This window comes from Henckelia pumila, chromosome 4 (genome assembly GCF_033568475.1).
Source record: "Henckelia pumila isolate YLH828 chromosome 4, ASM3356847v2, whole genome shotgun sequence".
Taxonomy (NCBI): domain Eukaryota; kingdom Viridiplantae; phylum Streptophyta; class Magnoliopsida; order Lamiales; family Gesneriaceae; genus Henckelia; species Henckelia pumila.
In genome coordinates this window covers 126164550-126182139 of record NC_133123.1, presented here as the reverse complement: position 1 = coordinate 126182139, position 17590 = coordinate 126164550, and the positions used below count along the sequence as shown (strand labels likewise).

At 37.6% G+C, this 17590-nt stretch overlaps 1 protein-coding gene across 1 annotated transcript; it reads left to right on the top strand.

Annotated features, from left to right (window-relative positions):
- Positions 1-7871: 7871 nt before the first annotated feature.
- LOC140865597 (uncharacterized) lies at positions 7872-11088 on the top strand. Its single transcript, XM_073270277.1, has 6 exons — positions 7872-8103; positions 8200-8253; positions 8378-8451; positions 8936-9053; positions 9776-9834; positions 10146-11088. Exons 1-6 carry the CDS (start codon positions 8014-8016, stop codon positions 10222-10224), a joined length of 474 nt encoding a protein of 157 aa, XP_073126378.1. The 5' UTR covers positions 7872-8013; the 3' UTR covers positions 10225-11088.
- Positions 11089-17590: the final 6502 nt, after the last annotated feature.

The following is a 17590-nucleotide window of genomic DNA, read 5'->3' as shown; positions in this document are numbered from 1 at the left end:
GCAGCAGGCTGCCCGTCCCAGACTGTCCCACGAGGAGGACGTCGCAGAGAGGTTCCAGAAGAAGGGGCCTAAGGAGTTTGTGGGGACCACCGATCCGTTGGTGGCTGAGGGATGGATTCGCTCTCTTGAGTCCATCTTCGACTATATGGGGATCACAGACGCCGACAGGGTGAGCTGTGCTACGTACATGATGCGAGGCGATGCAGCCCTTTGGTGGGAGGGTGCAGTTAGAGGGGTCCATTTACCTACACTGACGTGGGCTGAGTTCAGGCGTATCTTCTACGCCAAGTACTTCACTGAGGATGTGCGCAGTCGCATGATCCGGGAGTTCATGAGTCTCCGTCAGGGGGACAGGTCTGTTGTGGAGTACGTGAGCCAGTTTGAGAGGGGCTGTCACTTTGTGCCCATGATTGCTGATAGTCCGCAGGAGAAGCTGCGGCAGTTTGTGGAGGGCCTGAAGGCTGAGATCAGGCATGACGTACGTATGGCAGACGTCTTTACATATGAGTCTGCAGTCAGCAGGGCCTTGCGTTCCGAGGAGGGACGGAGGGAGATACAGAGAGAGCAGCAGGGTAAGAGGCAGTTTGTGCAGACAGGGTATCAGCGACCATCTTCGCAGCCACCTGCGAAGAAGCAGTCTACAGGGCCATCTAAGGGCCCGAATCAGCAGAGGCCTCAGGGGAAGCCACAGCAGCAGACTAGGGGCGGGGCCCCTACTCCAGGGAGATATCCAGTATGTCCGAAGTGTCAGAAGATGCATTCCGGGCAGTGTCTTATGGGAGCAGGAGTCTGCTATCGTTGCAAAGAGCCGGGGCATCAGATTGCCAACTGCCCGCAGAGGCAGAACGTCAGTGGGCGAGTATATGTGATGCAGGCAGAGGAGGCTGACCCAGATACCTCCTTGATCACCGGTATACCTAACCCCTAGAACCTTTTTCAATTCTTTGCTTTTGTTTATTGCGATTATATTTGAATGCCTGTTACTTGAGTTTAACTATCAGCATGCTAGAATAAGAATTTTGTTTCTTTGTGATTAGAATTAAGGATTTTAGTGTTTTAACCTTGGGAGCATAGTGGTATGAATTGTTGGGAATCTTCTGCGTGCAGGGAGAATTCTAGTTGGAGGCAACTCCACGTTTGCGTTGCTAGATTCAGGAGCCACGCATTCGTTTATCTCCCGAGATTTTATCAGACGGATAGGCATTTCACCGGAGGTTGTAGACAGTGATTACGATGTTACCATGCCATCCGGACAGATTATCACTACCACTAGTGTCATCAGGGATCTGGCATTGGAGTTGCAGGGACACTCCATTCGAGCAGATCTAGTGGTTCTTCCATTGACTGGGTTTGACTTGATTTTGGGTATGGACTGGCTATCAGTTAATGGAGCTTCGATTGATTTCCGACGTAGGACAGTGTCAGTGAAGCCAGCAGGAGGTGAGATGTTTACTTTCTTTGCATCTCAGTCTAGCAGTATTCCTCAGATGATATCACTTGTTCGTGCGAGGAAACTGTTGCGCAATGGATGTCAGGGTTTTCTTGCTAGTGTGGTCACTACCTCAGACGTTTCTAGCAGATCTTTATCAGACATAGAGGTGGTACGTGACTATCCAGATGTTTTTCCTGACGATGTTGCAGGAGTTCCACCAGTGAGAGAGGTGGAGTTCAGTATTGAGTTGTTGCCGGATACTGTGCCTATCTCTAAGGCACCGTATCGACTTGCTCCTACAGAGATGAGAGAGTTGAAGGAGCAGATTCAGGAGCTGTTGGAGAAGGGCTTTGTTCGTCCTAGCTTTTCTCCATGGGGAGCTCCAGTGTTGTTTGTGAAGAAGAAGGACGGCAGCATGAGATTGTGCATTGACTACCGAGAGCTCAACAGAGTCACAGTGAAGAATAAGTATCCGCTACCGAGGATAGAGGATTTATTCGATCAGTTGCAGGGAGCTTCGGTATTCTCCAAGATCGATCTGCGATCTGGTTACCATCAGCTGAGAGTCAGAGATTCGGACGTGTCTAAGACTGCCTTTAGGACACGATATGGGCACTATGAGTTCTTGGTGATGCCCTTTGGGTTGACCAATGCTCCAGCAGTTTTTATGGATCTCATGCATCGTGTCTTCCAGCCGTATCTAGATCAGTTTGTCATTGTATTCATTGATGACATATTGATCTACTCGAGGAGCATTGAGGAGCATACACAGCATTTGCATACAGCCTTGCAGACTTTGAGAGAGCATCGACTGTTTGCAAAGTTCAGTAAGTGTGAGTTTTGGTTGGAGCAGGTGGCGTTTCTAGGCCACATTATTTCTAGGGATGGGATTGCAGTGGATCAGTCCAAGGTGCAGGAAGTGAGGGATTGGGGGATTCCAAAGAATGCTTCGGAGATTCGTAGCTTCTTGGGTTTAGCAGGATACTATAGGAAGTTCATCAAGGGTTTTTCCTCTATTGCAGTACCCTTGACTTCCTTGACCAAGAAGAACGCGAAGTATAGTTGGAGTCCAGATTGTCAGAGGAGCTTTGATCAGCTGAAGGATGCACTTACTTCAGCACCGGTGTTAGCTATGACAGTGCCACATGAGGAGTTAGTGGTTTACACCGACGCGTCCAAGCTTGGGTTGGGCGCAGTACTTATGCAGAGTGGCAGAGTTATCGCATATGCGTCGCGACAGTTGAAGATTCATGAGCAGAACTATCCGACGCATGATTTGGAGCTTGCAGCAGTGGTATTTGCGTTGAAAATCTGGAGGCACTATCTTTACGGCGAGAAGTGCAAGATTTTCACAGACCACAAGAGCCTCAAGTACTTCTTCACCCAGAAGGAGTTGAACATGAGGCAGCGCAGATGGCTTGAGCTTGTTAAGGACTATGACTGTGACATTAGCTACCATCCGGGTAAGGCTAATGTAGTGGCAGATGCTTTGAGTCGGAAGTCGTCAGTGGTATCATGTTTGACTGTACAGCTACCACTACAGACCGAGATTCAGAGATTTGGTTTGGAGTGCTATCCGAGTGGCCATGCACCGAGCTTGTCAGTGTTGACGGTGCAGCCAGTTCTGCGAGATCGGATTAGAGAGGGACAGTCCACTGATGAGGAGCTACAGCGATGGAGACAGAGAGATGAGGCCAGAGGTAATCTCTTGTATACAGTGGAGGATGGCATCGTTCAGTACCGTGGGAGGATGTGGGTACCGAACGTTGATCAGTTGAGAGCCGAGATTCTAGCAGAGGCTCATGCATCTCCGTACTCCATTCACCCCGGAAGTACGAAGATGTACCGAGACTTGCAGTTATTGTATTGGTGGCCTGGGATGAAGAGTGACATCGGGAGAGTGGTGTCAGAGTGCTTGACTTGTCAGCAAGTCAAAGCAGAGCATCAGCGTCCAGCAGGACTTCTTAGACCTCTCCCTATTCCGGAATGGAAGTGGGAGAATATTACGATGGACTTTGTGGTTGGCTTACCGAGGAGTACCAGAGGGTGTACAGCGATTTGGGTGATTGTGGATAGACTCACCAAGTCAGCTCATTTCTTGCCGGTAAGAACTACTTACACTTTGACACAGTATGCAGAGCTTTACGTCAGAGAGATTGTTAGACTGCATGGCATACCAGTGTCTATCGTGTCAGACAGAGATCCGAGGTTCACCTCAGCGTTTTGGAAGAGTCTGCACACAGCTTTGGGGACTAGACTTTTGTTCAGTACAGCATTTCATCCCCAGACAGATGGGCAGTCCGAGAGAGTGATCCAGGTTCTCGAGGATCTTTTGAGAGCTTGTGTCATCGATTTTCGAGGATCTTGGGAGACTAGACTGCCATTAGTGGAGTTTACCTATAACAACAGTTTTCAGTCGTCTATAGGTATGGCTCCTTATGCAGCACTTTATGGGAGGAGATGCAGATCTCCTGTGCATTGGGATGAGGTTGGTGAGCGAATTTTGTTGGGTCCGGAGATTGTGCAGCAGACAGCTGACATTGTGACGCAGATTCGAGATAGGATGAGGACTGCGCAGAGTCGGCAGAAGAGTTATGCAGATGCCAGACGACGCGATTTGGAGTTCGCAGTAGGTGATCACGTATTCTTGAAGGTGTCACCTATGAAGGGAGTAGCGCGTTTTGGACGGAGAGGCAAGCTTAATCCGAGATATATAGGGCCATTCGAGATCTTGGAGAGAGTTGGCACGTTGGCCTATCGTTTAGCTCTACCTCCAGGGCTAGCGGCAGTGCACAACGTTTTCCATGTATCCATGCTTCGGAGATATGTCTCCAACCCGTCGCATGTGTTGGATTTCGAGCCCTTACAGTTGCCACCAGATCTTGTGTACGAGGAGAGACCAGTGCGGATCTTGGCTAGGGAGGAGCGGAGGCTTAGGACGCGGGTCATACCGATGGTCAGAGTCCAGTGGCTGAATCACTCGGAGGAGGAAGCTACTTGGGAGACCGAGGAGGATATGAGGACTCGCTACCCGGAGTTGTTCGGGTAAGTACTTTAATTTCGAGGACGAAATTCAATTTAAGGGGGGGAGAACTGTAATACCCGGTATTTTTAATTACATAAATCCGCCTGCATAATTAGGATATTTAATTATTTAAATTTATGATTTATGGGTTAAATAATTATGTGAATTAGTTATGCATGATTTAATTTATTTTTAAGCATTTAACCCATAATTAGTGATTTTTATGATTTTTAGTATTTTTATTATTTAATCGCGTAGACGGGACCGTGGACGGACGAGATGACAACTTTCTAGCCAAATTATTTTATGAGCCTTTTTGGAGCCTTAAAATATTATTTTGAGTTTTATTATCTCAAAATTTTAAGTATTTAATTTTATTTAATTTTAGGGGTCATTTTATCCAAAATTAGTCAAGATAATGACTTTTAATCACTTTTAAAAATTCCCTAAATTTTAATTTCGGGATTTTCAATAATATTTCAGATTTTTAAAGATTTCTTTTAGAGTTTTGGTTAAGTTATATTTTATATATATATTATATCCTTAATTATATACTTAATTACCCTATTTTCTAATAAACCAAAACCTAACCCTATCCCTACCTCCCACGATAATTCACTCAGCCGACACCCACCCCAACCATTCATCATCTTCTTCATCGATCTTCAGCCCTAAAACTCCATAGAAGATCGGTTTCAAGGTTCCAAGCAAGCCAAGGTCGTCCCGTCGTCCCGAAGTCCTTCCTACACGTGTTAAATCCATATCTACGGTGAAAGGCATGATCTTTTTCTCATTTTTACGCCATATCAGTATATATATCATGTAAGTTATGGTAGGCATCTAAATCCTTTTAGTATTTTTCAGAAAAAAAAATCGATTTAATGTTGTTGTTTGTGCATTGTGCTTCGAATTCATGGCATGCTCACGGTTTCTTTCTCTCCATGCATGGTTCGGCTGATGGCTAGGTCTCCTGGGGTGTGGGTATGTGGTCTGGGCTCGGGTGGCTCGAGTGGTTCGAGCCAAACGAGCCCAGGTGGTCACCTTCTTCACTCAAGTGCTCGGCCGAGAGCAGATTAGGGTTTTGGGTTGGGAAGCATCGGGTTCAGCGTAGGGTAAGCATGGGGTTGGAACCATGGTGGGGTTCGAACCGGCAGGACCCTGGGGAGGTCCTGCCGGCGGCGCTCCGGCCGGTCGTGGCCGGAGCAGGGCGGCAGCAGGCGTTGAAGGCCTGCTGCCCAAGCCCTCGGCGGCCGAGAGGGTAGGAAGAGGAAGATTAGGGTTTCGGGTTTTTGGGTGTTGGTGGATCCGGGTCGGGTCATGTGGTCCGGGTCGAGTCTAAAATAATATGGGTTAAGCTAAGTGGGTCCGGGTCCGGGCTATTTTAATTGGGCTCGGGTATCTTTATTTTTAAGTTTTTTTTAAGTTAGTTAGGAGTTAAATGGACTAATTAAATTCCCAAAAAATTTAATTAGTACCATTTAATTTATTTGGGTTACATTAAATTATTTTGGGTTATTTTAATTATTTTTGGGCTTTTAATAATTTTTATTTAAATTTTTAAGTTGGCCAGAAATTTTTATGGGCTTGGGAGCCCATGAAAGTTATTGGGCATGTTAATGGGTTTTTGGGCCCATTGGGCCAGGGTCAGTGTTATTGGGCCTAATTTAGTCTTAATGGGCCAAGTCTTAAAGTTAAGTTATTGGGCATGAGTGTAGGGCCAGCAGTCCAGAACCATCCATGAGAAAAATTGCATGTGTCCTGATTATATATTTAATTATTTTTATGCATTTAAGTTATTTTAATATTTATATGTTAGTAAGAAAATTAAATTAAATATATATGAAGGACACACAATTTATTTAAGTACATGCATTCATGAAATCAATTTTTATGCTATGATTTAATTTCTATGGTTGAGCAAATAAAATATTTTAGGTGGAAATTGAAGTAGTGTGGCCATTTATGTATGGGCAGTTTTCTGCCATTTATGTATGGGTGGTTCGCCACCAGCCTCGTACGATGGTTTCTTAGACTGATCAGTCGCACTATGGGTCACACTTACGGATAGGACCATTCGATGTTAAGAAAATAAGTGCTCAACAACTCAGTATGTATGATATTATGTTTGTTATGTATTATGTTATTTATGTTTATTTATGTAAGTTATGTTATGAAATTTTTAAGCATGCTCATTCATGTATATGTAGGTATTAGTATTAAATTGATTTAAATTATTTTAAACCCTTGTTAGTATGCATGTTGGGCCTCTAGGCTCACTACACTGATATGGTGCAGGTGAGTACGTAGAGGAGCAGGTTACTCCTACCGGTGGTGAGGACGTATGAGCAGCGCTGCAGTAGCCCCGTGACCGTGACAGCCTCTGAGTCACCGTGCATGTTGTCATGATACATTATATTTTTTTAGTGGTTGAGGTTTATGGGAATATTTTATTAAATGTTTTAGTGCATGCACATATTTTAATTATTTTATTTATGCAGTAGATTTTTAATTCTAGGCTTGACTCAGATGTTTAATTATTTTCAAGAATGCAATTTTTCTTAAGTATTTAAATTGTTTATTTATTTAGTCATGAATTTATTTTAAGATTTTATTCTGTGCATATATGTATGGGCATATATGTACATATTTTATTTAGTAGAAAAAAAAAAAAAAATTTCCGCATATTTATTTATTATAGAGTTAGGGTCGTTTCAAGATGAAACCTTAAAAAAAATTTATTTAAGTATTTATTTTAAGTTAAATATATCTAAACTCCCCCCCTTAAATGTGGGGATGTAAATGAGACGAACAGTTCGCGAACAGTTCGGGTCTCGGCTCGTTAAAAGTTCGTTCGAGCTCGTTTAATGAGGCTCGTTAAGGCAAACGAACCAAGCTCGAACTTTACAATATTTAGCTCGTTAGCTCATGAACATGCTCGTTAACAGGCTCGTTAACAAGCTTGTAAGTCATCTATTAGACGCAAAAAATAATAGTATTGATATTTAATATATAAATTTACATTTAACTTATGAAAAATATTGAAAAATCTATAAAAATTAATTTATTATAATAAAATTACAAATTTTAATAATAATATTATATTTTTTTCAAATATATAATTTATTTTTTAATTAATTTAATGAATATTTAAATTTATAGTTTAAATATATTAAGCTCGTTTAGGCTCGATAAAAGCTCGTTTAAGCTCGTGAGCCATGAATATATTCGTTAAATAAACTCGGGCTCGGCTCGTTTATAAATGAACCGAACTTGAACATTCAAAAATTCGGCTCGCCTCGGCTCGGCTCGGCTCGTTTACATCCGTGCTTAAATGTGAAATGTTGTTGCGTGAGAAAAAATAAAATAAAATATTAAAAGAAAAACGCACTTGGACAGTTGGATTCTTAGTGATTATTGACTTATTGTAATACTTTTCCGTTTTTGCAGAAAAGCCCCAACGAATCTGCAAACACGACTTTTGGATCCCCGACCAGCCATGAAAGATGATCTAAAACTCAGCGATTGATGATCAAAAGGAGTGGGTAAATCTTCGGTAATGTGGAAGTTTACAGAAGATGCAGATGAAGAACAGCAAGATTACTTGCTGGAAGGGACAGAGAGCCTCTGCTTTCTCTCCCCAATGCAGGTATAATCAGAATTTAATGTTCTAACAGCTCGCGATGATTGGAAATTTCTTGATTTTTTACCCTTTCTTTTTTGCAATTTCGATTCCCATGAGCAGAGGGTTTATGGGTTTGCTGCATTTTTGCTAGCTGGACTTGTTTGTATGTTCCTGGTATGAAATCCCTTGGAAATTTTGAATCTTTATAGACTGATGATCGAATTCTATTACATAAACTTACTATTATTACGAGTTAAGAGTTGAATACATAAAGTATATATATGGTGTTTCTTTGCAGTCGCTGATTGTGTTTGCAAAGCCCATCAAATTTGCTTTATTATTCACCTTTGGCAATGTGCTGGCTGTTGGAAGGTAAATTGCTCAGATATGCTAATTAATGTTGTTTTGTTTCTTTTGGGCTCTGCATTGGAAGAAACTATATCAGCTTAGATTATGAATGTGAAATTAGGATTCAGCAAGACTGAAAGGTGATCGAGATGTTGGGGCAATTCAATAGATTTTTTGGGCAAAACATGTGTATCTTAAAAATTACACCCACAAATTCACTTCTTTTTTTTTTTTTTTTTGCAAAAACTGTAGTCTGTATTCTAGTGGATATTAGTATTCTGGGCAAAGCTTGTCAATGGAAAATATAAGTATAATATGAAAATACTTAACTGAAAGTTGATTGTAGCAGGCAAATGTTGGATAGACATTGTTTATTGTATTCTTGACATTGTGTGAAGATAAGCAGAGTGCTTGCTTTTGTACATTGGCCATTTTCTTCAATGCTCCTGGACTTTTTTGTATTTGTGTTTTCTTTCTTGAATTTTTGAATTTGGATATGCATTGGCAGCACGGCTCTCCTCATTGGGCCTGCCCAACAGTTAAGAATGATGCTTGATCCTGTCCGAGTATATGCTACAGCAATTTATATTGGTTGTGTTGTTGTGGCTCTCATTTGTGCTCTATTGGTAAGTTTATCTTATACTTTTGCAGTTATTCAGAACTGTCAATAGTCGAGAGTTTGGGTAGGAAGAGGTTAATTCTTGACACATTTGTTTGGAACTTTTTTGCTATAAAAACTGTTTTAGTTCCATTTATGCTAGGCCTCAATAAGAATTTTCGTATTATCCAACTTTGTAATTGCATTGTCCAGCTATCCATTTTATTTGAACAATCTTATTTTATCATAATTTTGTAGAAATGAATGTGTGCGAGACATGTACTGATTTTCATTTTAAAAAAGTGATTATTATTATAATTAAAAATACTTTTAAATGTCATATGGATGATTTGCTGGGCTTTCCACAGTTTTGAAACCCTGAACACAGAAATTAATAAGCCAAGAAACACAGCCATTAGTGCTTATACTTTTAACCTAAGAACTAAATATAAAACTTGTTTGGCTGCTATTTGTAAAGCAGCCAAGAAATTAATAAGCCAAGAAACACAGCCATTTTTATACTTTTAACCTTAGAACTAAATATAAAACTTGTTTGGCTGCTATTTGTAAAGCACTTGAAATAGTTTGTTAAAACGAAGTTATATTATATCCAAACTGCACTCGCTTTAGTCTGTTGACCTCCTTCTCATAATTAAGATAGATATTAAAACGTGAAATATTTTATGCGAATTTCAGTCAATGTAGCATTTGGATGTACTTTCACTAGAGATTCATGTTCTAAATTTGCAGATACACAGCAAGATTCTTACAATCATTGCCATCATATGTGAAATAGTTGCTCTTATTTGGTAAGTCAGATTAAAACATTAATTCTATCCTTATCATTTTCCTGCAGTTTAATCAACTCTTAGGATTACTTTGGAGTTCACTTTTATTAACATGTTTTACTATTTTTACAATGTACAATTAGTCACTTACTATCACTTGTACAAACCAGCTAGAGTATTCATTCCAGAGTTGATTTTTCGTAAAAATTCCTTTAGTGGGGAATTAGAAAATAATATGTTGCTCGATCTGAGCCAATAGTTTTTCTTAAACGTATTGTCTGTTGACTTAACGACAACACTTGCATTCTCACAACCATTACTGGAAATTTCAGGTACAGTTTGAGCTACATTCCTTTCGCTCGCAGTATGGTTTCTGGACTGACCATCCGTCTCTTTGACACTGAGATATAGATGACTCGTTGTACGACGGTGTTCTTGGTCATATACATGTGAAGTGATGTTGTTTTAACAATTCTTGACCTTCTCTAATGTGACGAGTTCCTTTTGATTCTTTCACAGTCATGTTTAATAAGTGTTCGAGTTTGGTTCATGGGACTGCTGATTTTTTGTGATTTCAAACATTTTACATCACCGGGGAGTTTGATTCACAACATTTTTTTTTTGGAGAGTGATTCACAACATTAAAAAAGCAATCATGTTGAAAGATTGATTATATTTATTTCCAATGTTTCTGGTATATATATCCTGCTATATATATTCAACTTTCAAGCAACAAGACATCTTTTCTGTTTGAGCTTTTACGTTCATACCATCTCCAGTGCTTATTTCTAAGTCTTCTTTACCATTTCGAACCTACATACGTTCTGGTTTACACATGAAGGAACATGTTAAAGCGAAATACTGTTGTTTGACACTGCTATTGATTACAGATTTGAAGTATAATATATCATTTCATCTTAGAACTGCATGCTAGCAAATCAAGCACAATGGTGTAGCAAACTCGTGCTTGCTACTGTACCACGGACAAGAGACAAAGGTGTGGCAATCGACGTCAAATATATTTGTCGTTCCATGGATAACTACCCAAGAAAAAACGTGTTTCAATGACTCACATCCACCTACCATGGTGAGCTAGATAGTAGGTGCCCAAGTCTTAGTCTCAACCACCAAGAAAATGGAGTTGCCAGCATGCTTTTTCGGGTTGTGTTACACATCCTTACCAAAAAAAAGAATAGGGGTCAAAAGAAAAAAGCAGCAAAAGCGTCCCCACGACTTTGGAGGACCCGAAAGGATGCAGAACATATCTTCCAAAATTCTCTATTATTCAAGAAATTGCATTTGACAATGTATGCATCTGATTAATTTTGCATCATATCTGTTTGATTTTAATCTTTTATAATAATTACAGTTTAAAAATAGATATGTTATCCTTATCTTTCAATTTATCTTTTCATCTTTCATCAATCATCATTTCATCGCACGTATCAAGCGGTTTTGTTGTCATAGTTGTATGTTGATGTTGAGAATGTAAACCCCACATTGACCGTGGTTTGTTCCACCAAGGATCCATTCAATCGATAATTCGTTCATTCATTGGTCATTTGGGTGGTTGGCATAGTAGATCTTGAATTGGTAGGTGAAGTTGCTAAGTATTCTTAATTAGTTGTTGGGTTAATCGTGTGTATTAATATATTAACAGTCTTTATTACATTGACTGAATATTCGGTACATAATCTTATATATAGATACTATGATAAATTTTTAAACTATAGAAACCAACACGAAATTAAATTTTTTTCGGCGTAGAATATATCAAATTATATAGTTGAAATTTTGATGGTGATTGGAAGTAGACTCGTAGTATTGATCAAAGCATTAGAATCTATGATTCTTCCTTATTGGTATAGAATTAACTAACCAAGAAACATATGGTAGTATCTATTTGTTTATTAGATTTGATTAATGACATGAAAGATCAAGCATAACGATTGACCATGAAACAAAACTTTCATATAGTGAACTTAATTTGTCCTTTGGTCGAGAATTATGTTGAAAATTATGAAATATGGGGAAAAAATATTAGTTAACTGGGAGAAAATTCTAAAAAAAAAAAAAAGAAATAATATGGTGGGGCAAAAAGAGGCAAATGGATGTAATATTATCAGGAACGTTTTGGGTTAGTTCTGGGAAATTTGTTGGTGCATAAAGAAAGATCTTTGTGGTAAAGTCAAGAGCTAATAATAATGTGATTGAAGTACCTAATAGTTGACCATTAATATATTATTGAGATATTAAAGCCCTAGAAGGCAAAGTTTTGATATTATTAAAGTAATTAATTTTAACTATGCTATTAAGATTAATCAATTTGTCTTGATCTGATTGTACCGAGGTCTTTAAAAGTTGCACATTTAACCACGGCACCGTTTCTTCATGCAAAAAAACTCTTATGGATTAGGTCGATCCATCTAACGGATATAGATATGTTTCTACGAAACTTACTCGCACAAAAACTTCCATGAGTTCACGTGTCAATTTTGTGATAATGATATTCAACCTCACCCCACCAATAAAAAATATGATGAGGATATGATTGTAATTTTAAATAAATAATCACCAAATCAATTAAAAATTAGTGACTACGTAGGTTTCTATTATAATTATATATATACTCGTACTCAACATATGTTGTGTGTGTGTTATGCATAAACTTCTTATATTTATATATATTATTGTAATAAAGTTTTATCATAAAAAAATCATTTAATTTGGATGAAAATAAATATTTGAAAATTTAATAAATCAGATGATGTAGATTATATAATGGTTTGTAACCAACATGGATAAGTAATGTGATATTATTGGAGATAAATTTGAAGAAAGTTTAAAATAAATGACTAAATGAGGATTTGAGAATATTCTATTCTACATATACATATATATATGCATGTATATATATTGTGTTGTTTTTTTTAAAAAAAAAATTGAAGGAAAAATGATTTTTTTATCTATTAATCTGTCAGTTTTTTTTTTATATTGTATTAACTTTTCAAAGTTTGATTTTTATACACTAAATTTTAATTTTCTGTTATTTGATCCAGTTTTCGTCGCAGCTTGACATGTCAGCATTTTCTGGTGTAACATTAGCAATTTAACCAAATGATCGAAATAAATGTTGGTGTACCAAAAATCAAACTTTGAAAAACTAATGGACTAAATTAAAAAATTGACAAGTTAATCGACAATTTTTTTTCTTTTATGAATACATATGAACATGCAGGTATTTTGATCCGTATGAGATAAAAAAAGAATTCAAAAGAGGGTAAAAATTATGGAAGATGGTATCTAAAGCTGTCAAACGGGCCAACTCATGGCGGGGCGGGGCGGCCTACCAAAAATCCACCTTTTGGCGGGTCGATGGCGGGCCGATCCACCATCCTAGCGGGCTGGAAATACTCAACCCAACCCAATGTAGGTTGCGGGTTAGGCGGGCCGGCCCGCGGGTTGGCTTACGACAAATAAAAATAAATAAATAAATATTATAATTAATTATAAATATCATTTCATAAATAAATATTAATAAAAACATATTAATAAAAAGTTTAATTATTGATTTCATGTGTGTAAATTTTATATAAAGTAATTAATACAAAAAAAATTCACAAATTTTATTAAAAAATACATATATCACAATAAAAATAAAAATAAATTATTAATTCTTCAGGCCCGCGGGCCAACCCGCGCGGGTCGCGGGCCTTGACGGGTTGGCCCATCTAGGCCCACCTTTTGGTGGGTTAAAAAAATTTCAATCCAACCCACTTAAATTATGTGGCGGACCGGGCCGACCCAACAGGCCTAACCCATTTCACAAATTGAGTTATTTTAAATTGACGGCTCTAATGATATCGGATGAGCAAACCAAAATTTTGAGGATAATTCAAACCAAAATTTGATTTAAATGTAGTGTAAATATATAGTGGAGGTTGCAAGGTATTTATGAACTATTTTAAAAAAATTCACCACCATAACAAAGTAGTTAGTAAAGACCATTTTTAACTTTAGTAAAAAGTCATAATAAATAATAGATATTTACTAAAATACGTTTTTAAAACATTTTGTAAAATAAAATTTGAATTTTTTTTTTTCAGTTTGATAGAGGTATTTTTTTAGTTACACCAAGATACTAAAAATTGATATTATGATGCTTATAATATAATATATAATATAAATATAGGACCCTAGTTACACCGTATATACGTTAATATATAAGTAAGTTATTATATAATATTTATATTTGTATTTGAAATCATTTCATACCATTATAAATGTATAAATTTATTAATACTTTCATCTTACCATATTATAATACATCAATTCCTTAGAAAAACTGTCATGGTAAATTAAGCGGTGAGACTAAATTGGTCTTTTTTAATAATAAATTGTCATGATATTTCACAAGTAATATTTGAATATAATTTCGTAACTTTAAAACTTCAAACCTAAATCAAATTTGAAAATCCCACTAACCCATTTCTTAATCCAAAAATCCACATCAAATTTGCAAACCGCTTGCAATTTTTTAAATTTTTTTCCAACTTTTTTGCATTTCTTATCGTCTTATATAATAAATTTTATTTCTCTTTTTTAAAATTATTCTTACATCACTTTATTTTAAGATAACATTCTCTATGTATATTATCAATTTAAAATAACTCATCTAAATTACATTCATTTATATTTTGATATTTGTATACAATATATAACACACGTACGTGTGCAAAATTGCTAGTTTTAATTAACTGAAACAATTGCACAACTAAAATTTCAAACAAATTAAATTTATACTTCTAAATAAATAAATTTAAAAGAAATAACAAGTTTTGCGACTTAGAACCAAAAGTAGCACAAAACTCAACAAGTGTGATTCTCGTACCATGACCTACACTACAGACAGGGGTGACCATGGTGCGGTTTTGCGATTTTTTTTTTTAAGAAATTCAAACCTTTTTTTAGTGTACAGGGGTGATCATAGTGCGGTTTTGTAATTTTTTTTTGAATAAATTCAAACCAAACTGCAAGTTGCAGTTTGGCGGTTTTGTATGTAAAATCAATTTCGCGGCTTTGGGCGATTTTAAGTGGTGGTGGTGGTCGGTTCGCGATTTTTTTTGGATGATAAGTATAATTTAAAAAAATAAAACTATTCAAATTATTTAGAATAATGAATGAAAACTATAATAAACAAAATAAATAAAACTATATAAAATAACAATCAAGCGACAAAATAACAAGAGAGAAAGAGGAAAAAAAATTGAAGGAGAGTTGAGAGAGTGATGGCGGCGAAAGTAGAAAATCTATTATGTATAGTGCTCGTTATTAAATACAACTCTAGCTAAATAAAATTGTACATGGCGGTGCGGGACGGTGCGGTTTTGGCCAAATATTTTTATCTTTTTTTTCCTTAACCGCGGTTATTTTAAAAAAATGAGATATAACGGTGCAGTACAGTGTGGTGTGATACAATGTGGTGCAGTCGATTCAGACGGTTTTTAAAAATTTTTAATCAGCCCTAACTACAGAGTAGCACTCCTAACATAACCCCACCCCTTGAATTGGTTGCGAGCTCACGAATACATTATCTTATCGTATGTAGTATTTCTCCTATTGTAGGAAAGTTATCATCGTGATGATGATGACATGTTGAAACTCCATATTGTACCCAATATCGATTCTCATACACACAAAAAAAAAAAAAAAAAAAATCATGTGAGACGGATATTTTAATTGGGTCATTACAAAAAAATATCAAATTTTATGGACAAAATATTACTTATTAGACAAAACTACTATGAGACGGTCTCAAAGGCCATTTTTTTGAAATTGGTTTCTTATATGAGTTATCCATTAAAAAGTATTACATTTTATGCCAAAAGTATTACTTATTATTATAAATATGGGTAGGGTTGACTAATCTCACGGATGAGACCGTCTCACAGAAGTGTTACTCTACTTATTATTGTAAACATGGGTCGAGTTGACCTGTCTCACGGATAAAAATTCGTGAAACCGTCTCACAACAGACTAACTCATCCTCATGATGATCTCGTCCTCCTTTTTTTACGGTAAAGGTTGCTAATTTATTAATCGAGAATCAAGTCTTTCGTTACAAGATCTATCAACCAAAATGAAAAGTTTCCCTACTCTCAAACAATCGGAATAGGGGAAGAAATATCAAAAGAAGCAAGAGAATGAGCCACTACATTTGTCGTCATGCGCACCTGAGTTAGTGACGGGGCTCATCTCAAGTAGAATTCGGATTTCATCGGCCATGGAACCCGTGTAACTCAAATCTTTCTCAAAACTAGTAACTGTTTGCACCGCCAAGATAGAATCTATTGATATTTGGTGAATCTGCACTCCTACGTTAACCACAAACTGCAACCCCCCTCTAATCGCCTCCAATTCCGCATAAACATGAATAGCAGGTGGTTTCTCGATTCTACATATTGCATACGAGTTGGAGTTAATATTAGACCTGGCCAAGGGCCGGAGCCGGCCCGGAACCGACCCATGGTCAACGGGCCGGTTAACCGGGTCAACGGGCCCGACCCATAACTAGGACCGGACCGGACACTAGGCGGTTCGGTCCCGGTTTTCCCTTAGGAAAACCGGCAACCCGGCGGGTCTGACCCGCCGGGTTGGACACGTGACCCCATCGGGGCGCCAGATGATCCAACGACCACTAGCAAGTGGCCGTTGGATCTCTCAACGGCCACGATTTCGTGGCCGTTGAAACCCGCCCGACCCGGCGGGTCAATCGGATTTTTTTTTTAAACCTATTTGTTATCTATAAATACCCCCAACCTTCTTTCATTTTTTTTACACAATTCTATCTTCATTCTCTCTATTCTCAATTCCTTTTAATTTCTTGAATTATCAAAAATATCAAGTTTCGATTATTGGTTTATTGTCAATTGTTGATTTATTTTCATATTTATACAATTACAAATGTCCGGAGCGGGATCAAGTCATAGGGGTGACAAACGAAAAGGAAAGGAAAAGAGCATCATACCACCTGAGGTCGAGTATCCTCAATTCAATGTCGATGGATTTGATCTTGAATATTCCGATGATGAAATTCAAGAAATTAGACAAGAGGCGCAACAAAGACAACAAGTTGAACAACAACAACCACCACCACCACCACGTCATCATGCAAGTCAAGAAAGTATGAACGATTCGACGACCTCTCAAAGACAAACTCGAGCGGTGCCTTGCCCGACATCCGATATCTTCACCAAACACTTCGACAAGGTGACGCTTTCCTCCGGTGATTTGCAAGCCAAATGCAAATATTGTTCAAAATGTTACAAATTTAAACAAGGAGGTGGTTATGGAACTTTAACGCGGCATATCGAGAAAAATCATCCGATGGAAATTGGTATTGATCGTGGTCAAACACTCAAATTCTGGCATTCTCTTCTCAATCGGATAATGAATCTCAACTATTTAAATATATAACGAAGCTAGATTTAGAGAAGAAACGGCTAAATTTTGTGCGGTTGAACAACTTTATTTTACTTTTAGCGATAAATTATCTTTTGAAAATTGGCTTTTTACAAGTGCAAATCCTTCTATTAGACGTATTCCAAGAAATAGTCTCAAACGCACAATGAAAAAGTTAGTCGTTGATCAAAAGAAAGAATTAATTAAGGAATTTTATAGTTTGAATAATAAAGTTTCTTTGTGTTCCGATATTTGGAGTGATCATTGGCAAAGTTGTTCATATATGGGTATTACATGTCATTGGATTGATAATAAT

Coding starts and splice junctions, on each gene's coding strand:
- LOC140865597 (XM_073270277.1), top strand. CDS start 8,014: ATGTGGAAGTTTACAGAAGATGCAGATGAAGAACAGCAAGATTACTTG. Junction 8,104..8,199: donor GCTTTCTCTCCCCAATGCAG/GTATAATCAGAA, acceptor TCCCATGAGCAG/AGGGTTTATGGGTTTGCTGC. Junction 9,835..10,145: donor GAAATAGTTGCTCTTATTTG/GTAAGTCAGATT, acceptor TGGAAATTTCAG/GTACAGTTTGAGCTACATTC.